Raw genomic sequence first — 20,398 nt, 5'->3', positions numbered from 1 at the left:
CTTGTTGGTGTTGTAAATCTTTTCCCTCCCTAGTCTCTCCTTTCCTTGCATATTATGGCATTTGACAGTGTGGTATATATTCTTCTAGATGTTTTCCTATTTTAAAAAAGATTTTATTTATTAATTTTTAGAGAGAGGGGAAGGGAGAGAGAAAAACATCAATGGATGTGCAAGAGAAACATCAATGCATAAGAGAAACATCAATCACAACTCCCCAACTGGGGAAATTTCCTGCAACCCAGGCATGTGCCCTGGCTGGGAATCGAACCAGCAATTTTTCAGCTGGCAGGCCAGCACTCAAGCCACTGAGCCACATCAGCCAGGGCCCACATGCTTTTCTATATATTTACACACAGGTTTTGCCCCCACCCCACTTGACAATATATCCTGGGGAATCTCTTCAAGTCAATATGCATAGATTTACCTAATTATATATATATATATATATATATATATATATATATATATATATAATGCCTATCCTATAATTTATTCAACCATTCCACTACTGGTGGACATCTCTCTAGATTATTGGTATTCTTTAACAAAAAAAATGGAATCCTGTTCTCTTCATTTCCCCCCAGACCATCACCTCAATCCCAGCATCAATTCTGTCCCTTTCCGATGAGTCTCTATCCTGCCCCTGCCAGAAGCTCAGTTCTCTTGTCCCATGATCATCTACCACAGTCACCCTCCTGACCCCCATTTTAGAGCATACCCCTATCTGTTTTCTCTACTCATACCTCAGAGCTGCTGAGATGAATGAAGAAAACTGCACAACCAACACACTGGGGCAACAAAAAACAAAGAGCCTGCAAACCTAACTAGACTTCACTTGATGCTTAACCTTCCTTCTTTGTATCCTCGAACAGTTTCCTCTCCCACCCCCAGGGAAACTGGTCTGAACCCTAACCCTCGCTCAAGACCCCTTCACACCTTCCTCTCTTAGGCAACAACTTTGTTGGCTTTTTTAGAGGAAAAATTAAGGCTATTGAACATGAAACTCTTCATGTTCAATACCCACACTTAAATATCTGCACAGATCCTTTCCTTTCTCCCTTCTGACAAGTGATAAAACTCCCTTCTCTGGGTTAAAGCAAGTCCCTTCTAGATCCTTCATTCATTAGGCACTCAGAACCTGGCATGTAAAATAACTAAAAGTGATGCAGACTCGGGCAGTTTGCATCTTCTTTGTTAACTTCTGTCTCAATGATTTCTTTCCTTCTCTTTGTAAGGTCTCCCTTAAAAGTCCCCCCCTTTACTGTGTGTTTCTCTTTAAGATACTCCCCATCTACTCTAGCTGGTGTAGCTCAGTGGATTGAGTGCCTGGCCTGGGAATCAAAAGGTCACCTGTTTCATTCCTAGTCTAGGGTACATGCCTGGGTTGCAGGCCAGGTCCTCGGTAGGGGACCCACCAGAGGCCACCACAAATTGATGTTTCTCTCCTTCTCTTTCTCCCTCCCTTCCCTTCTCTAAAATAAATAAAATCTTTTAAAAAATACCCCCCATCTTGTTTTCTTAAGCAAATTTCCTAAAAATGTCCCTGGCTTCCCATCCCTACTTCCTCACCTCCCATTCATTCCACAGCCCACCTTGATCTGGCTCTTGTTCTAGCGAAACTGCTTTTTCTAAAGGTCACTAGTTAACAAGTACAATAGGCACTTCTCTGTCCTTGTCTTGCTTCACCTCTCTGTGACGTCTGTCACTGCTCTTCACTCCTTGAAACTCCACTCTCTTGGCTCCTGTGCTCCAGCTCTCCTGGCTCCTTTACCTCTTTGGCTAGCCACCCCTCCTCAGCCTTCTCCCACCAGCCTCTAAAATACTGGTCTATACCAGGGTTCAGCCCTTGGTTCCTTCCTTGTTCTCTCTGAGAGATGTCATGCATGCCCACAGATTCCGCAACAACAATTAAATCTGTACCCGCAGGACAGCCCATTCTGCTGAGCCGTGGCCCCCTAAGTCCAATTGATCGCAGGTACCCCTACCATGTTCTATACTGAACTCGTCTTTTTGTCAAAACTGCTCCTTTTCATGTTGCTACCATCTGTCTTCACCTTAGCCAGAAGCCTGGGATTCATTTTCAATGTCTTCCTTTCCAACAAATCCCACAAATCACTAGGAATTTTCCAAGTTGACATCAAACTATAACTTTAGATGCAATCTCTCCTTTCCATCCTAACAGCTACTGTTTTCGTTCATCATCTTGTGCCTAGACTTTTGCAGTACTCCAGGCATCCTCCAGAATGATGCAGAGTGGTCCTCTCTAAAAAACAAGCACATAAATACATGAAAACCATTTAAGGGTTCTACTACCTTAATAAATGTTTTTGATTAACCTCCGGCAGGAGGCTACTCCTAGAAAGCGACTTAGCGCACAGAAGCCCCTAACTGAAGAGTGAAACAGGCCCGCCCGGGCCACATCCCCATTGCCTCAGTGTCCTGACAGAGCATTCGCGACCGCGCCGACCACGCGCGGCCCTCCGGGGCCAAAGCACCGCCCCCGGCGCCAGGTGAGCCCTGGCCACGCACCAGCATTGGAAAGAGCTAGCGGCGGGGGGCGGAGCCAAGCTCGCCCGGCCCCACCCCTGCCGGCTTCGGCGCCTGCGGGCCGGCCTCCGATCACGTGACGGCAGAGCAGGTGAGCACCGCTTCCGGGGTTGGAAGCCCGGATCCCGGGACTTCCACTCGGTCGGGTACGCGGGGCACCATGGCGTCCTCCTCGGCCCCGCCGGCCACCGTACCGGCGAGTACAGCGGCCCCCGGCCAGGGTTTCGGCTTCGCCTCCAAAACCAAAAAGAAGCATTTTGTGCAGCAGAAGGTGAAGGTGTTCCGGGCGGCTGACCCGCTGGTGGGCGTGTTCCTGTGGGGCGTAGCCCACTCGGTGAGACCCGGCCCTAGCGCCCCTCCCTCCCGGGTAGACCCACCCGAACTCCTCAAGCTCCGGAGCCTTCGGGCGTCCCTGTCCTCTGTCTCCGGCGCCCCTCGCGCTGCTGCCACTTTCCCCCGGGCTGTCCTGTTCCCTGCTCACCAGGCTCCAGGCGTTCTCCCAGTGTATCTTCTCTGTAGACTTTTTTCCCTTAACCCTAGACTTTGTCTCCCTCTCCGCCCTTTACTCTGCCACTCTAGTTCCGCCTTCCCCACCTGAAATCCAGCTCCCTGCCTCCTTCCTGCCAGATCCAGCCTCAGCCCCGCGCGGGCTGCGGAGACCGGCCAGGACCCGGCTCCCGCTGAAAGGACGTTAGGGGGAGTAGCTCCTCTGGGTTGTTGGTGGTGAGGTCTCCCGTGAGAGTGTGTGTGGAAGGGGAGCAGGGAGGGTAGCTGGATAAGGGGGATCGTTCAATTTCCTTTCCGCCTTGCTTTCTAGCTGCCGCCCTTGACTTTGGAACTTTGGCTTTGAGGAAAGCTCCGGGCTTCCCGGACCTTCTAATCCTGCTTGTCCCTTCTTTTCCCCTCCAGAGGTACAGCATTTCAGAGAAGCGACCCCTTCCTGAGCCTAGCGGTTGCACTCACTCAGCCTTTGGTCTTAACTGCATCCCCATTGTTGGCTGGAGTGATGGTGTTTGGTGTAAGTGGGGGTCGTCGTTGACTGAAGAGATGTCTGAGAAGTGCTGACCATGGGCACACTGTGGTGGTGAACTTCAGAAGCAGAAAACCGATGTAGAGGGTGTAGCCTGGGAATCAGGAGGGGGCCAAAAGGCCAGTGCATCTCCTTTCCTGAGGATAACCCAGGTGAAGGAATTACAGCCGTTGTCCCCTTGCCTTAGATCTGGAGTGGGAGGGTTGCAATGACCTCAAATGTGACAGGCAGTATTTCATGTCATCTTCCATGAATTGTTATAATTACAGTGGGGTTGTAGAGGTGAAAGGGGGTGAGGAAGCATAGTTTTTGTCACATTCTTAATTTGTGATTTAAAATGTTGCTTGGGGTCTGTCTGCCCCCTTTTGCATTTGTAGTTCTATGCAGTGCTCCCCCAGCTCCATGGGTAGTAATGTCTTATTAGCAAGTACCCAATCTAAGGCACTTGGGATGGGCAAGGCTGATGGAGGTAGGGCTGCCTCTCATGTGTACATTACAGGTGACTCATCCATCCTTTTGGAAAGCTTAACAAGGAGGGTTTTCCTTTAGTAAGAGTTAAGGGAATTACACATAAGACCTGCCTCAGCTTCCCTAGGTCTATATACTTTAGCTTCAACACTGTACTCTCCATCCAATACACATTTACTTCAAATGTCTGGAATGGAGAAATTCCTTGAACATATGTCTTAGTGATGATTCAGCCCACTTTATAGCAGGTGGTGAAGAGGGGGTATGAAGAACTGTAGCTGAATTTTAGGCTGTAAATCTCAAGTGGCTTTTTTTTTTTTCTGGAGGAGTACGTTCTGTCCTCCTTTTCTGCTGAGAATGAGATGATCTGGGTTTCACTGCAATGTGTGGGATTTAGGTTAGTCTCATTTAGCAGCCTCTGTCGAGAGCTAAGGTAAAGATAGACAAGGCATCCATTTACTCAGTTAATAAACTTCAGGACCACCGTATGCCAAACACCGTGCTAGTTAGGCAGCTGAGAGATGCCGGAGACTAGAGCAGGTCCTTACTGCTGGAAGGGCTCACAGTCTAGGTGGGGAACTTACATAAACTCAAGGTTAGTCAGATAATGGGTACACTGTTAAAGGTGGGTGAAAGAGACTGGGGCAGCACTGGGGAGAAAGCACATCTCCTTAAGATTTCTTGGTGCAGTAACTGCCTTTCCACCCAGAATTAGATGCTGATTCTGGAGGCTGAGAAGAGCATGTGATGTTTGCATCCTTTGGGCTGTGGGTTGTCTTGACTTCAGTGAACAGATGCCTAATGAGCTCATATCCTCTGCCTGCCTGCATTCCTTCTGAAATCTGCTCTTCTTCTACCTTACACCAGGGCAGGTGGGACCTACTGCAAGAACTGGGTCAGAGTGGTCTGGAAGGACCGGTCCTGTTTGTAAGGCGATACCTCCTGCAGGACACGGACATCTCGTTCTTGTCGCTGTTGACCCCTCATAGTCCCATTAACTGTCTTGTGTACTTCTAAAAATGCCTTTTGTTTTGTTTTTAATGGAGCATGGAACTGTTTGTCTTGAGTCTGCTGAGGGTTTTTCTCTCTAAAATTTTTCACAGCTTTAAAAATAGTCCTGAGTTGTTTTCAGGGTTTGCCTGATATAGAATGACTACTGTGAGCATGAAGTCGCGCGGGGATGGGAGTGTGAGGGGCTCTGGGTGAGGGTTGCTTATTGCAGTCCTTCCAGGCCTCGTTGGGCAGCAGGCTCTCTCCTCTGTCCAGTGAATGCATAGCGGTGTTTTTAAAGGAATGAGGTTTGAGTTGCTGTATTCTGACTCATGCCCGGACACAGTGTATGAGTAGTTCTCCGCATTCCTACTCACTCCTTCCCTATTCTTATTTTGACTTATCAGATCAATGAGCTCAGCCAGGTGCCTCCCCCTGTGATGCTGCTGCCAGATGACTTTAAGGCCAGCTCTAAGATCAAGGTCAACAATCACCTTTTCCACAGGTATGTGGGAATGCCCATCCTTCTGTTGTCAACCCTTGTAGAAAAGAGTAAATAATTTTAATAGTTGAGATTCAATGAGTTAAAGGTTTTACACTTGGAAGGCAAGTTATAAGTTGTATTGTCTAACCTCCTTCCCAATGCAGAAATTCAGTGTTGTGCAAAAAAAAAACCCAAACATTAAAATAATTTTCAGTGTTCCTTAGACCCTTATGTGTGTGTACTAGTTTATCTCTCTTCTTGCCTAGCAGTTCCGCAGAGTCAATACATTTAGATGCTGTTACCATTAGCTTCTGATAGGGACTCCCCGAAAGGGAAAAAAGAGTCTCTAAGCCCTCCTAGTATCAGAAGGTGCCATTCTAAAAAGTGGCACCTATTGCCAATTTTAGGATGTGTTTGGCTTGCTTGAGATTTGGGAAATGCTGTGGTATGGATGGGGAATAGAACCTGGTTTTACTTAAGCCATTTGCTAGTCATGTGACTTAAGCAGACTACCCAGAGTCACATTCTCGCCTTCTATAAAATGGAAATAATGCATCTTTAAAAGACCTCAGAAGGGTTTTATGAGAATCAAATAAGGTAGTATATGTGAAGATACTTTATAAACTGTCAAACTCTATATAAATGTAAGGTAATATTGTTACTTTGTTTTCTTACCTTGAAAAACCCTATTTCAGGGAAAATCTACCCAGTCATTTCAAGTTCAAGGAGTATTGTCCCCAGGTCTTCAGGAACCTTCGTGATCGATTTGGCATTGATGACCAGGATTACTTGGTGAGAGTTTATAATGGACTGAGGGTAGTTGTTTCTCCCTAACCACTGGGGAATCCTTGTGACAGCCATGTTTGGAGAAATGAGAACCTTGGTAACTATGATTCTTTACCTTCTTGTAGTCACAAGCATCCTCAAGAGTCTGGTGAAAGCTATATACCCTGTCCTTGGGGTGGGGGGGGAAATGTATATATATTAAAATTTTACACCACTTCCAGTCCATATATAGACACCAGATTAAGAACCCCTGCTCATCCTGTTATGCCAGGGTTTTGTCTACTTTCAGACACGCTCAGTTGACCCTTATACTAGGACTCGCATCTCCTTATAAAGGGGGAGGAAAAGAACTTCTGGTCTATTCCATGTCCCTAACAGGTATCCCTTACCCGAAGTCCCCCGAGTGAAAGTGAAGGCAGTGATGGCCGCTTCCTTATCTCCTATGATCGGACTCTGGTCATCAAAGAAGTATCCAGTGAGGACATCGCCGACATGCACAGCAACCTCTCCAACTACCACCAGGTCAGGCCTCTCTCCAGCCTTCTCTCCCTCCTCCCTCTTCTCACAGCTCAGCTGCCGGAGCGCACAGGGAGACTTCCCATCCCTTTCCTTCTCTACAACCCATTTTGCTCCCCAAGAAAAACTCAAGATCATGTCTTTCAAAAACTAGAAATTTCCAGCAGAAGAGAGCCTCTGCATCTACTTGTGTTTGTTTTAATAGAATCTAGGCCTGTGCCTTCTTGTTTGATACTTTCCATCCAAAACCAGTGTGGATTGATACATAAAGGGCACAGGTATAACAAAGTATAAACTATAGACTTAGAAGTGGGTAAAGTGTTAATACCAAGTATTCTGTCAGGAGTAAATGCAGTTTGGGGAGAAAAACCAGGGTGAGTGCATAATTGGGATGAACTGGAAGGTAGAAGCCGAGATCATATCCAGCCCTAAAATGGAGTAGGGTGCTATTCTGTCTGAGTAGATTAACCTGGCATGTTTGTTGAATATCTTGGTGATAAAAACACTGTCTGAATATCTTTCTACTGAAGGAAAATATTTCACTAAAATCAATGGGCAAGGAATAAATGAAAGATTCCAAAAGGAATCTTTGGTTTATCCAACAAATATTGAATGTCTTTTATTAATAGGCCCTGGATTAGGCTGTGGAGAAAGAGGTGAATAAAATGGCCCTTGAGGATCTCTTACTCTAATGGCAGAGTCCAGTAAGCTAGCATTAGCACACAGCAATGGGTGTGCAGTAGCAGAGGTTGGTACGGAATGCTCTGGGGTACAGAGGAAGAGCATCCTGACTCACTCAAGGAAGGACATACACTTGGGAGGCCCAAAGAGACATTTTTAAAGAGGGAATATCATAGGAATTGATTCTTGAAAAACTGAAAGGGACCGACTATTGGGTATTGTGGAAGAGAGCATTCTGGGCAAAGGAAAATAGCACTTGTAAAGGCACAGAAGCATGAAAGAGCTCAGTGTTAGGGAATTTCAAGAAATTCAGTGTGGCTGGAATATGGTATTGTGGAAAAATAGTTAGGCAGAAGCCAGGTTGTGAAGGTTTTTTTTTTAAAGGTTTTATTTATTTTAGAGAAAGGGAAAGGGAGGGAGAAAGAGAAGGAAAGAAACATCACTGTGTGTGCCTCTTGCATACCCCAACCAGGGACCCGGACTGCAACCTAGACATGTGCCCTGATGGGGAATTGAACTGGTGACCCTTTGGTTCACAGGCCATGATTCAGTCTACCGAGCCACACCAGCCAAGGCTGATTGTAAAGGTTTTATAAGCAACACAAAGAGTTTGGACTTTACCCTGAAGGTGATTTGCAGGGGAGTGATATGTATATAATTTAGAAATATCCATGTGATAGAGAATGGATTAGAGGGGGGAATATTGGGAGTGGAGGTACCAGATAGGGGGTAATTATAATTGTTCAGGTGAGAAATGACAAGGGCCTGGAGGAACAATGGCGATGGAGCTGGAAAGGATGATTTAGGGTAGAGTTGTGGGATTAAGGCAAAAACACTCCAAATTCCCAGTCAGGGGGAACTGGAGGCCCATTCACCAACACTTGGGAAGCAGAAGAAGAAACGGGTTTTTGTAGGAAGACCTAATTTAGACATGTTGAGTTTGGGGTATCTGCAGTTCATCCAGATATCAGTGTCCATTAAGTGGCTGGGAAATGGAGTTCAAGAAAGAGGATCAGAGTAGAAGTCTAGGTTTGAGAGTTATAGGTGAAGAGGTGGTAATTAAAGCCATGAGTTTAGGCCCTGGCTGGTGTGGCTCAGTGAATTGAGCACTGGCCTGCGAACCAAAGGGTCGCTGGTTTGATTCCCAATCAGGGCACATGCCTGGGTTACAGGCCAGGTCCCCAGGAGGGGACATGTGAGAGGCAACCACACATTAATGTTTCTCTCCCTCCCTTTTTCCCTCCCTTCCCCTCTGTCTAAAGATAAATAAATAAAATCTTTAAAAAAGATAAATAAAGTCAGGAGCTTAGATAACATTATTGAAGGGAAGTATGGAGTGAAATGAAAAGAAGGTTGAGGACAAAGCCTTGAGGAGCAACTAGAGAAAATATTCTTTAAAGTCAACTTTTAAGAGCCCACGGAAAATTTTAATTATTTATGTCCTACTCCATTCCACACAGGATTTGAGGACACAGCAGAGGGAAATCAGAGAAGTGGTCTAGTGGGAACTGAGGGCGAAGAGTTTTAAGGAGGGTCTAGTCAGCAGGAGAACGTGCCATTCGGTTTACATATGACAATGACTGAATGCTCGTTGTGTCTGGCAGCTGAGGGGTTTGGGGGAGAAGGAAGGAGTAGAAAGACTTCAGAGGAGGAAGTGAAGGAATATATTTGATTTGGCTGATTTGAGGTGTGAATGAAAGGAAGCAGACTGATTGCTGACTACTTTTCCGAGAAGGTTGGCTAGGAAGAGAAGTATGCAGCAATACTGGGGTGCGGAGGAAGGGCGGCAGAAACATTGAAAGAGGAATAATTTTTTAAGAATCCAAATTATAGACCATCATGCAAACATTTTTACTAGAGGAATCTAGCGCACCAAGAAACAATGGTCTAGATAAAAATCAATTTGTTGATTAACAGAAGTAATTTCTAACCCTGTGACCATTTTCATATAAAGAACATCTAAAATACAGATAATGACACCTACATTCTTCATCCAAAAGAATGATAAATATGAAACTGAGAGAAGATACTTTAAAACTGAGACATTACACAAATGAATTAATCAGAGGAGATTAGGATTCAGAAACTTCACAGTTAACCAGGGGCATCTTTAGGAAGCTCCTGCCACTTTGACCTTCTCGTAGCCTCTCTACTTGAAGTTTTCTGCTCACTCTGGAAAGACAGCGTTCGAATGCCCGTCTCTGGGCCGTTTGTGCACCTACCGCTCAGCCTCTCCCCATTCCTCCCCCCCTCCCGCCGCAGTACATTGTGAAGTGTCATGGCAACACGCTGCTGCCCCAGTTCCTAGGGATGTACCGGGTCAGCGTGGACAATGAGGACAGCTACATGCTTGTGATGCGCAACATGTTTAGCCACCGTCTCCCTGTGCACAGGAAGTATGACCTCAAGGTACGGAGAGGACGGCTGTGGCAGAGGGGAAGGCCACCGGCCTGAGAGTGGGGAAGGGCCTTGGAGCGCACTGGATGATTCATTTTAAAGGAAAGAAAGTTTTGGGTTTGAGTAGCCGTCTCAGGAGTCGTCTTCACTGTTCTTTCAGCCACTTCTACTGACTTGGTCTTCGCGTCTCTCCACAGGGCTCCCTAGTGTCCCGGGAAGCCAGCGATAAGGAAAAGGTGATACTCATTTTAGGGTGAGGGATGGGGGAGGGCTGATGAAAGAGATGTTCGGATAAAGAGGCAGGGATTACCAGCTATTCGTTCTTATCTTAAACCCTGATGGGGGAGGGGGGGAAGTAAACTTATGCCACTCCAGGGATTGTGTGGATGGGGCAGTGGGAACAGCTGCTTTGTGGAGGGTTATTCCATGTGGAAGGTTTGGGGGTGGATAAGGATGTCAGACATGAAGAGCAAAATGCTCAATCTCCATCCCTCACTCTGGGCTCTCCTATTCAGTCAGCTAGCTTTGCTTAATGAGAAGAAAGAAAAGTCAGCATGGAGGGCCCCAATGAAAACCATTAGCGGAAAGTAGTGGGATGTGCTGTGGGGTACAGCTGCAGTGACTGAATCCGGGAAGACTGCTGGATTTGAGAACAGTCTCTGGGGCAGCATCCCTATGTGGAGTCCAGTGGGAGAAGGGCTGTAAGATCTCTCCCCCTGGAGACCACTGAGTTAGAGACAGAGCCCTGGATAGAGCAGGATTCTCTGGGACCCTCAGGGAAGGGCAGATTCCTAAGATGTCTCTTTACTTATTCTCAGGTTAAGGAATTGCCCACCCTTAAGGATATGGATTTTCTCAACAAGAACCAAAAAGTTTATATTGGTGAAGAGGAGAAGAAAGTATTTCTAGAGAAGCTAAAGAGAGATGTGGAGGTGATGATGTGGGAAATGACCTTGTTTCCTTTTTTGTTCTCCTCAGGGTAGTTGTCTCTCCACTCATGATATGAGGGAATTCCCCCCCTTCTCTTTATCCTTTGGGTTTCCTGCATGGTAAGGAGTTAGGTAGGAGACATGAAAACCACCTAGAGGTGGCCCATGGAGGGGATCGCTGGAGTGAGCTAAAAGGATGATCTTAGACACCAGGACATTTAGGTACTGAAGGGCAGTGGTATACTACCAACCCTCAATTTGTATACTTCCTTTGCTCAGTACGGCCCCAGAAATTCAAGGGTAGAGGGGGGCATAAGGGTGGTACCTGGGAGTGGGAAGGGAGATCAGGGTATCTGATTTGTCAGTGGGGTCTCAGTTCCTAGTACAGCTGAAGATCATGGACTACAGCCTTCTGCTGGGCATACACGACATAGTTCGCGGCTCTGAACCAGAGGAGGAGGGGCCTGTGCGGGAGGAGGAGTCAGAAGGGGATGGGGACTGTGGCCTGACTGGACCTCCTACTCTGGTGGGCTCCTATGGCACTTCCCCTGAGGGTATTGGCGGCTACATCCATTCCCATCGGCCCCTGGGCCCTGGAGAGTTTGAATCCTTCATTGATGTCTACGCCATCCGGAGTGCAGAGGGTAAGAGAGATCCTGGAAATGTTACAGGTGGGGAAGGTGGTCCCTGTGGGGCGGAGACCGGGGTGTCGGGTGGAGAGTGGGTTAGCTTCATGAAACAGATCTGACTGGTTCCTGAGGAGAGGGAATTGGGACTGTACTTGCTCTTCATTGGTGGTTACTCTCTCCAGGGGCCCCCCAGAAGGAAGTGTATTTCATGGGCCTCATTGATATCCTGACGCAGTATGACGCCAAGAAGAAAGCAGCTCATGCAGCCAAAACTGTCAAGCATGGGGTGAGGGTTCCACGAGGCCTTTCCTTTCCTGCCCTGACTCTTCCTTGGAAAAGAGCCTCTTGTGCCAGAGCAGTGGGGTGGCAAAAGGGTGAAGTGTTGGGTATGGCCATGTGGGGAGGGGGATGGAGGGTGGGGGGAGGGGTGGGGTGGCCTGACACTGTGTTCCATACCTCCTCTCACAGGCTGGGGCAGAGATCTCTACCGTCCATCCTGAGCAGTATGCTAAGCGATTCTTGGATTTTATTACCAACATTTTTGCCTAAGAGACTTCGTGGTGACTGCTGCTTTATGTTCAAGGTGGTGGGGTTCTGAGAGGCCTGGGGGAAATATGGATATTCTGGTCACTATGTCTTCTCTTCCTCATTGCTGAATCCAGGCTACAGCTCCTTCTGCCCGAATAACTCCATCTTATTGAGTAGGCTCTTCCAAGCCCTCAGAAATATATCACCTTTTCTCTCCTTGGTCCAGTTTTCTTCCCTCTCTGCCTCCAACAAGTCAACTTGCTTCATTAGCATGTTACTGTTGATTCTCTCCCAAGTGCCTTGACTTTTTTGTAAAATGTTCTGTAGTTTCTATAACACAGGAGGAGCGGCGGGGAGGGGGTTGTCTGCCAGCTTCAGGACCTAACTGGACAGATGGACCTGGCTCAAGCCACTACTCTGGATGCACTTTGCTCTGTGGGATGAACTAAGAATGTCTGAATTTTGCTGATAACTTTATAGAACTCACTGTGGCAGACTTCCTCCCCGGTAGGCCCTGGGATGGAAGACTACACGATACTACAGAAGGTGCAGGCGTGCACACATATGAGGGGATACGGCTAGTCTACACACAGAGGTGGGGAGGAGCGCGCTCAGTGGGCTCACACCTCGTGGAGGTGGGAATTAAGGGGAGTCGTGATTATGCAGGGAACTGGAGAAATGTCAGTCTCAGAGGTTGACTAGTCTCTCCAAGCTATCTTTCCTCACTCCATTTCCACCCCTACCTCTGTACTTCTGGGCACAGGAACCCAGAGATGGATGGCCAGGGTGTTCAGGCTTGGGGGGAGGCATGTGTTGCTGCTCTTCCCCAGGACCTCACACCTCTTCTGGCACTGGAACCCTTCCCTGTGGTATGGCCAGTTCTGGAGGCTAAGATGGTAAGCCAGGGGTGTAAGGTTCGTTCCCCATATTAAATTTCCTTTCATGTCTAGCCACCCCTGAAGTTTTATTCCCAGGAGAAGGGAATATCTCTACCTGGGTCCACCCTGGTCATTTCAAGAGGATGGAGGTGTCAAGTATGAGAGCCTCCTCTGCTCCCTAGAGGTGTGTGCCTCGCATATATCCTTCCCCCAAACTCTTTTTCCAGTTGGATTTATTATTCTGTTCTCTTCTGTCCCATCTTACTGCTACTGTTTCTCCCAGGGGACAGATGGCCTTCTTTGTCATCTTCTCTCTCCACCCCCAGAGGAGTCAGAGTCATAACTCAGTCACCCAGCCTCCAAAGACAGCTGAGCTGATGCATGATATTCTCAGAATGCAGAGGACCCTGATGAGCCCAGATAGCGTCCTCCCTGCCCTCCAATGCCTTTGGGGTAAAGGCGGCCGTTCTTCTAGCTGTCCTCCATACCCCTTGAAGCTTCTACATTTTTAAAAAATATAAAGACGGACACCAGCCACTGGCCTGTGGGGATGCAAAGATTCTTTGCTCTGTATCTGGCTGGATTGATCCATCTCACAAGAAGTCATGAGGTCATAAAGAAGAAGTCCTTTCTCCCCTCCATCTTCTGTTCCAAAGGTAGTAACAAGAGGGATCCCAGTAAAGGATCAGAGCACTTGTGACACCTTCCTGTCCAGAGCCTGATAGACCTCTTTCACTCCCACCATCTACCTTTCCCCAGTTGAATGCAATAAAACTCCATAACACCAGCAACTATTGTTCTTTAGAAATGGGTTTCTGACCAGGTGGCTGCTGATGTGCCATGAACAGTATGGTCTTCATTTGTTGCTTCTGACTTTCATCTTTTTTGTTTTGTTAACTAATACAAAAGGTCTTGTGTATTTGCTCCCATTGCTGTCGCTGTATAGAAATTAAATTATCGAATCCAAATTCCTTCACAGAAATGCCTCTTTTTTTCCTCCCCTTTTCTGAAGAAGCCTGTGCGTATGGGTTCAGGGACCAGATGAAGAATTTTGATCTTTAAGGTGGGCCTCTAACTAAGGATGCTTGTTTCTAGATAGATGGCAATGAACTCAGGCTCTGAGGATTGTGCATGGGAATGGGAACTTAGTCTCCAACTTTGTGGAAGTTAAACCGTACCAGGTTAGGGAGAACTGAGATGCTGTGACCCTCCCTTGTCCTCCAGGGTTCTAGGCTTGGTCACATCCCCAGCTCTGTAAAGGGGAGAGTGAGTGTCAGCTCACTAGCTAAAAGAAGAAATTTAGTTTTCTCCTAGGCTTCCTGGGAAAGAAGTCCTCTGCCTGGAGGGCAGGAATAGTACAACGGGTCCTGGGAAAGTGAAGAAGAAAGTGACCAAACCTGCCAGCCCAGAAGGGGAGTGAAGAAAAGGGGGTGATGGACAGAGGTTGTGGCCAGTCTGGGAGAGCCGGTGCTGCTGCACTGAGAGGTCTGGCTGGTGGAAAACCCTGGCTTGATGTGGCCCCAGGGAAGCAAGTTGGACTAGGGGTGGAGATTGCTCTGATGTGGGAAGCAAACTGAGCAGACCTTTTTTTTTTTTTCCCTTTGAGAGTTTTTAACTCTATTTGAACCACAGACTTGACACTACCCCCACCCTAATGCATTTTTGAAAAACGTATTCTCTTCCCCTTTTGCACCAGCCTCAGTATCTCTGGAAAGAAAACAATCAGAGGCACTTACCAGCTTACCCCCCTGGGAGCCGGTTGTGAGGGTCACAGAAGGTGATCTAGAAAAAGGCAAGAGATGAGGGAGGAGATTGAAATAGTTCAGTCCTGTGGTTTGTTTGTTTTTTAGATCCAGTGCCTTTCTCTATCCCATATGATTCCTCGAAGGCCCTTCTAGCATAAGGATCACAGCAATTTGCTCTGTCTTCCCCATCCACCTGGACCGACACTCCTCCTAGCCCGCCCACCCACCACCACCAGCTCCTGTAGCTGCCACGCAGCTGGCCGGGGAAGAAAAGGGAGAGGGTCCCGGGAGCGGGTGGCGAGCAGGGTGGCGTCTGGAAGGGATTTAACCTCCTACCCCCAGTTCCACGACGCCACTCCCTGCAAAGACTGGGACGGAGCCTCCATTTTTGTTTGGGGGGGCAGGCAGGGGCTCCAGGATGGAAGGTTGAGGGGGGACGGTGATTGGCGCCTGGGGGGGTGCAGTCGGCTGTTTCCCTCAGTTTGCACCCCCTTCACAATCACCCCCGCCCCCGCCACCTTCTCGGGGTCTCCCCCCCTTGTTGCTAAGGCCCAGGCCGTCATCCCAGCAACAGCCTCAGTCATGTGATCGGCAATGGCGGCGCTGACGAGAGGTAGGTGAGCCCGGCGCCCCCCACACCCACCGCGCGCCCCCCGGACCCCGCTCGCACCCCTTACGCGCTCTCCCGCTGCCCCTGCGCCCCCTCCTCCGCCTCCTTCCCCCGTGCGTGCGCGGCGCCGGGGCCCCCTTTACCCCGAGGAGCCTCTTTCTGTCATCCTCCAGCCTTGGCCTCCATTTAGAGGTTCTGGGGACAGGGATCGTGCGACATGCACCCGCACCCAGTGGTGGAGCTTTGGGGGCTTTGCGAGAGGGGAGGAGTGGGGAGCTGGTTCCGGGTTGTGTCTTGCAGGAGGTCGTGGGGGGAGGGGTGAAGCAGCCTCGGTGGATGCCCCCGGGGACCCTTGTCCTTCCCGGCTGCCAGCCCCTGTCCGGAGGGAGGGACTGACCCGGTGTCCAGCCTGGGTTGCCCCAGAGGAATCAGAGACCCAGCATAAGCTGTGGCCCCGCCTCCCTTTTCTGTGCGGGCAGGACTTGGAGCTAAGAGCACCTAGGTCCTGGGTTCCTTCCGATGGGTGGGCTGGGGGAGGGGTGTTTCACCTGGACAGACGGTGAGAGCTGAGGCTCCAGGGTTCCAGTTTCACTTTCTGAATCTCAAGATGCATCTGGCCTTGAGGGGACTGCGATGAAGGCAAAAACTGAGAGCTGCTCCCTTTAGGATCAGTCCAGGGATTGAGGTCACGCTGACAGCCCCTCTGTCTATTTGAGCTGCCTTCCGGGGTGCTGGAGGGACACCTCTGCAGTTGAGCATGGCGAGACTTAGGGGAACATCAGACTCCTCCAGCAGAGCCCCACCCCTCCTAAATACAGCCTAGGTTGCTGACAGGCTTGCACTTGGTGTGCTGGCTTTAAAAGGTGGCAGTGAGAACTTTATTGTAGGGGCTGCTGCCACTTAGTTTGCGTTCCAGACAGACTTCAGCTGGAGACAGGGGGCGGATTCTCTAGGAAGGCCCCCCAGCAAAACGGGCTAAATTCCGTGGGAATGTGGAGCAGAATGAGGAGTGGGGGAACATAGGAACTATTCTTGTCCCTGTGATCTGAGGGAAGTGGCAAGGAGGACCTCCATATGTGTGGGCTTTCCCTTCCTCACTTCTCTTATCTGTTCCCTAGACTTTCCTGAGAGCCTCAGAGCTGAGGGAGAAAAGAGAAAAGTTGGCATGTTGAAATTCCTTCTTTAACAACTTGGGAAGAGGCTAGGGGGATGGGATTCTGCAGGAGAGGAGAGGAAATGGAAGAGGAGTTTTTCTTTTTTTTATGGGCTGATTGGGGAGGATGGTAACATTCGTCATCATAACTTTCTACCCTCCCTCTTCCCCTAGTCCTGGTCAGCTGAGTGTGGAATAGAGGGATTTCTGCCGCTGTCATCGTCCATGGGCTTTCAAGGTACCTGTATCCTGAGGGAACCGCAGCTTTCACCTTTAAATTGGTTTCCTCCAATCTGTGTTCCAAGTAATCCCATTCTGAGTAATTTACATTCAGGTTCTCATCTGTATTATGTGGGTTGCTGGGTTGGGGCATGTGGGAACGGAGCAAGGGGTTTCTCACTTTCCCTCCTTTTCGTGTCTGCCCACCAGGTCACACCACCTACAAGTAGGGAGCAGGGACAGAAAGAGAGCCTGCATGCCATTTCTAAGCTCTTCAGGATCAAAGTGAGCAAAAAGGAGGGTCCAAAAGTCTCCCCCCACCCCTTTTACAGAACCCAGTTTTCATCCACAGTGGGGAGGGGCAGGTTGTTGCTGTGACCCTGGGGGGAGTGGAAGGAGAACCAAGAATGATGCTTGGTTTAGATGAGAATGTTGTAGAAACTTTCTTACTCTTCAGTTGGTGCTGGGGTTTGAAAGAGAAGAGGAGAGAGAAAATGAACTTGGGGAAGGAGTTAGTTGGGTGTTGGACTTTCAGAGAACAGAGGTAATATAAAGTTGGAAAGAAACCTGAAGTAGGAGGCACTGATGTTTGTCAAACGGGGACCCCCCAACCCTGAGTGCCTTTCACCCTGGGGGCAGTGTCGTTCGTCCTGTCCAGAATGGCAGCCTGTGGAGGCACCTGCAAGACCAAAGTGACTGTCTCCAAGCCTGTGTGGGACTTCCTGAGCAAGGAGACCCCAGCCCGGCTGGCCCGGCTTCGGGAGGAGCACCGTGTGTCCATCCTCATAGATGGCGAAACTTCTGACATCTATGTTCTCCAGCTTTCCCCACAGGGCCCTCCCCCGGCCCCTCCCAATGGGCTCTACCTGGCCCGGAAGGCTCTTAAGGGGCTGCTAAAAGAGGCGGAGAAAGAGCTGAAGAAAGCTCAGAGGCAGGGGGAGCTTATGGGCTGCCTGGCTTTGGGGGGTGGGGGGGAACACCCTGAGCTGCACCGCCCAGGCCCACCCCCTCTCAGAGCAGCCCCACTCCTGCCCCCAGGGGCACGGGGTCTTCCCCCACCTCCTCCTCCCCTGCCCCCTCCTCTCCCTCCCCGCCTTCGGGAGGAGGCAGAAGAGCAAGAGAGTACCTGCCCCATCTGTCTGGGGGAGATCCAGAATGCCAAGACGTTGGAGAAGTGCCGGCACTCTTTCTGTGAAGGCTGCATCACCCGGGCCCTGCAGGTGAAAAAGGCCTGCCCCATGTGTGGCCGCTTCTATGGGCAGCTGGTGGGCAACCAGCCCCAGAATGGGCGGATGCTGGTCTCTAAGGACTCCACACTCCTACTGCCCAGCTATGAGAAATACGGCACCATCGTCATCCAGTATGTCTTCCCGCCCGGTGTCCAGGGGGTAAGCAGACTGCTGCCTGCCCTTACCCTGTGTTTTCTCCCTCCCCCAGCTCCTCCTCTGACCTATGAAAGCTGAGGAGGGTGAGTGTGTTTGTCAGATGTGATACAGTTTTGCTGTTTCCACTGCATGCCTTTTGCTGTATGTCTTCACACTCAATGCTCTGAAGCTAGGAGGTCCCCTGAAGGCCCAGGTTTTCCATCCCTACAACCCTAAGGCACTCATGAAAGTCAGGTATCGGAGAAAGGAATTGAATGCAATTTCCAATTCTGCAGAGATGGTGGCTCAGGCGCAGGCAGGCACAGCAGGAAGGGATCTAACCCGTCTAACAGAACTGGCAGTGGAACTCCATTCCAGATATATGAGAGAGGAGAACCCTGGTGACAGTGTAAGGTTACAGTGGGAGTGGTCAAGGGCCCACGGGTGCCCTTCTGCTTGACAAAGAGTAATTTCCAGTTCTGCTTTGCAGCAGGAGGAGGAAGCTCTGAAGAAGAGCAATAGGAAAATGGAACAGGTTAGACAGTGGATGCAGCACTGGGAGTGTTTTCAGGTAGAGAAGAGAAGGTGAAAGATAGATCATTCTGTCTTCACACTTCTGCTGAGTTATCTGGGGAGTAAGGACCAGCCACCTTCCATCACTTCTGAGCATCTGTTTGCTACTGAGTTGAAACTTAGGGATTGTGCCCAGGAGAAGGAACCTCTTAACAGTAAGGACTTTGTCCAGAAACAGGCTCCTGCTGCCCAGACCCTCCAGTCTCTCCTGGCCTGAAAGGCCGTCAGCCTGTCGCTGCCCTGTCAGCATCAGCTGGGTGTGCAGACAGAAGGCTGGCCAGGGTGACCCTCCATTGGCATCATGACCTTACCGTGCCCAGCTGCTCACTGCCCACTTTGCCTCCCCCTCCTCCCAGGCTGAACACCCAAACCCAGGAGTTCGGTACCCTGGCACCACACGGGTGGCCTACCTCCCAGACTGCCCCGAGGGCAACAAGGTGCTGACCCTGTTCCGAAAGGCGTTTGACCAGCGTCTCACCTTCACTATTGGCACGTCCATGACCACAGGGAGACCGAATGTCATCACCTGGAACGACATCCACCACAAGACCAGCTGCACAGGGGGACCCCAGCTGTGGGACACTCCTTCATTTCCCTTTACTCAGCTCCTCCCCTTCTGTCCATTTCCACTGAGGGAATAACATCAACCCCCTTTCTCTGGGAGCCTCCTAACTGGAGAGGACCAGCCCAAACTATTCAACCATCTCTCCTGTCCCAGTGTCTCCTACATTTAACCTGGTCCTGATGTGCCCAGCTTAACCTACTAAAAATAAGCAGAATTGGGGTTCAAAGAGGGAGGGGGCAATCCCTTTCTCTGTGCTTGGATGACATTAGGGGAGGGGCGAGAGGGGCCGCAAGGGGGTCCCCAGATGAGTGTGAGCCTGGGGGTAATGTGAGTAAGGCCCAACAGCTAACCCTGACCCTCATTTCTCTTTGCTCCCAGGTTTGGGTACCCGGACCCCACCTACCTGACCCGGGTGCAAGAGGAGCTGAGAGCCAAGGGTATCACAGACGATTGAAGGACATCCCCTTTGCCAAGGCCCCTGCCGTTCTCCTCCACTAGGACCCAACAGAAGCCTCTGTCCTTTTCTCCTTCTGCCCCCCATACCACACAGTCGGGGACCTGTCTGACTGGGGAAGGAGTTCAAAGAGGGAGGGGGCCATCCCTTTCTCTGTCCCCCGCAGGCCAAGTGCTTCAGTGCAGTGTGAGCCGCTCCCTTCTGACAGAGGCTGTTCCTCAGGCTCTGCCTCCCTCCTCCCCTGTACATACTCCCAGTCTTCCTGCCCCCTCCATTGCCCTTGGCTTTTTCTGGTATGTGCTGTGCGCCAGTGACTAAGCTGAGAAAGGACCTGAGTGGGGAGGGGAAGGGGTCTTGAACCCCCCCACCCCCCAGTACATCTCCACTGCTGAACTTCAGTGCAGGGGAGGGGGATTCTAGCGGGTGTGAGCCCCCATGGAGCCCGCGCTGTGTTACTCAGAACCAATTCCCCATCTACGTTAACCTTGCCCTTTCCTGTCTCTGTTTCTGTCCGTCTGTCTTCTCCTGCTCTTCTCTGTACCCAATAAGGAGCCTCCTTACCCTGTTCTGGAACCACCGCCAAACTGTAGCTTTTAACTTAATAAAAATAAAGTAAAATATGCAACTCTATGCCACACCCATTCTGTTCTGTGAACCAGGGGGGGTTGGGTGGGGAGCAGGACCTGCTGAGAAGGGGAAGGGGGCAGTGATTAGAAAACCCCCGGGGGCCTCCCCAGTCTCTAAGCCTGCACAGGGCCTGGGGGAACAGCCTGTACCTTGTGCGAGCCACGATGACCCTGCGAAGCCCCGGGTCACACTTCACACTGGAATCGGGATTAAGGGGTTTGTTGT

The 20,398-nt window shown here is 49.9% G+C and overlaps 2 protein-coding genes and 1 long non-coding RNA gene across 6 annotated transcripts; 2 read left to right on the top strand and 1 right to left on the bottom strand.

Moving 5' to 3' along the window:
- The first annotated feature begins 2,622 nt into the window (after positions 1-2,622).
- Positions 2,623-13,841, top strand: PIP4K2C (phosphatidylinositol-5-phosphate 4-kinase type 2 gamma). Of its 2 annotated transcripts, XR_003685828.2 has the most exons (11): positions 2,627-2,881; positions 5,443-5,540; positions 6,215-6,311; positions 6,684-6,827; positions 9,765-9,911; positions 10,097-10,135; positions 10,718-10,831; positions 11,205-11,472; positions 11,640-11,743; positions 11,926-13,047; positions 13,147-13,841. XR_003685828.2 is itself a non-coding variant. In XM_028532405.2 (10 exons), exons 1-10 carry the CDS (start codon positions 2,708-2,710, stop codon positions 12,004-12,006), a joined length of 1,266 nt encoding a protein of 421 aa, XP_028388206.1. In that variant the 5' UTR covers positions 2,623-2,707; the 3' UTR covers positions 12,007-13,841. The 2 variants fall into 2 exon arrangements, 1 of the variants encoding a protein (XP_028388206.1); XM_028532405.2 differs by having other exon boundaries at positions 2,623-2,881; positions 11,926-13,841.
- On the bottom strand, positions 6,308-16,138 carry LOC118499050. Of its 2 annotated transcripts, none has more exons than XR_004901546.1 (4): positions 15,767-16,138; positions 14,608-14,645; positions 10,261-10,427; positions 6,308-6,474 (listed from the first exon to the last, which is right to left on the bottom strand). It is a non-coding gene; the product is annotated as an uncharacterized LOC118499050 (long non-coding RNA). The 2 variants fall into 2 exon arrangements; XR_004901547.1 differs by lacking the exon at positions 15,767-16,138 and adding an exon at positions 14,945-15,076.
- On the top strand, positions 14,721-20,176 carry DTX3 (deltex E3 ubiquitin ligase 3). Of its 2 annotated transcripts, none has more exons than XM_028532046.2 (6): positions 14,721-15,221; positions 16,546-16,609; positions 16,801-16,875; positions 17,230-17,978; positions 18,884-19,101; positions 19,471-20,176. In XM_028532046.2, coding segments are annotated over exons 3-6 (1,044 nt in total). In that variant the 5' UTR covers positions 14,721-15,221; positions 16,546-16,609; positions 16,801-16,874; the 3' UTR covers positions 19,547-20,176. The 2 variants fall into 2 exon arrangements, with proteins under 2 accessions (XP_028387847.1, XP_028387846.1); XM_028532045.2 differs by having other exon boundaries at positions 15,029-15,221; positions 17,249-17,978.
- Positions 20,177-20,398: the final 222 nt, after the last annotated feature.

Source organism: Phyllostomus discolor, chromosome 2 (genome assembly GCF_004126475.2).
Source record: "Phyllostomus discolor isolate MPI-MPIP mPhyDis1 chromosome 2, mPhyDis1.pri.v3, whole genome shotgun sequence".
Taxonomy (NCBI): domain Eukaryota; kingdom Metazoa; phylum Chordata; class Mammalia; order Chiroptera; family Phyllostomidae; genus Phyllostomus; species Phyllostomus discolor.
Note: the sequence above shows the minus strand (reverse complement) of the source record. Positions and strands in the feature narration are given on the sequence as shown.

What these genes read in the sequence shown, in the direction of transcription:
- PIP4K2C (XM_028532405.2), top strand. Translation starts at nt 2,708, where the DNA reads ATGGCGTCCTCCTCGGCCCCGCCGGCCACCGTACCGGCGAGTACAGCG. An exon ending in AAGCCAGCGATAAGGAAAAG is followed by an intron (nt 10,136 to 10,717) that starts GTGATACTCATT and finishes ACTTATTCTCAG; the next exon opens with GTTAAGGAATTGCCCACCCT. An exon ending in AGCTAAAGAGAGATGTGGAG is followed by an intron (nt 10,832 to 11,204) that starts GTGATGATGTGG and finishes GTGGGGTCTCAG; the next exon opens with TTCCTAGTACAGCTGAAGAT.
- DTX3 (XM_028532045.2), top strand. Translation starts at nt 16,847, where the DNA reads ATGCCATTTCTAAGCTCTTCAGGATCAAA. An exon ending in TCCCGCCCGGTGTCCAGGGG is followed by an intron (nt 17,979 to 18,883) that starts GTAAGCAGACTG and finishes CCCTCCTCCCAG; the next exon opens with GCTGAACACCCAAACCCAGG. An exon ending in TGCACAGGGGGACCCCAGCT is followed by an intron (nt 19,102 to 19,470) that starts GTGGGACACTCC and finishes CTTTGCTCCCAG; the next exon opens with GTTTGGGTACCCGGACCCCA.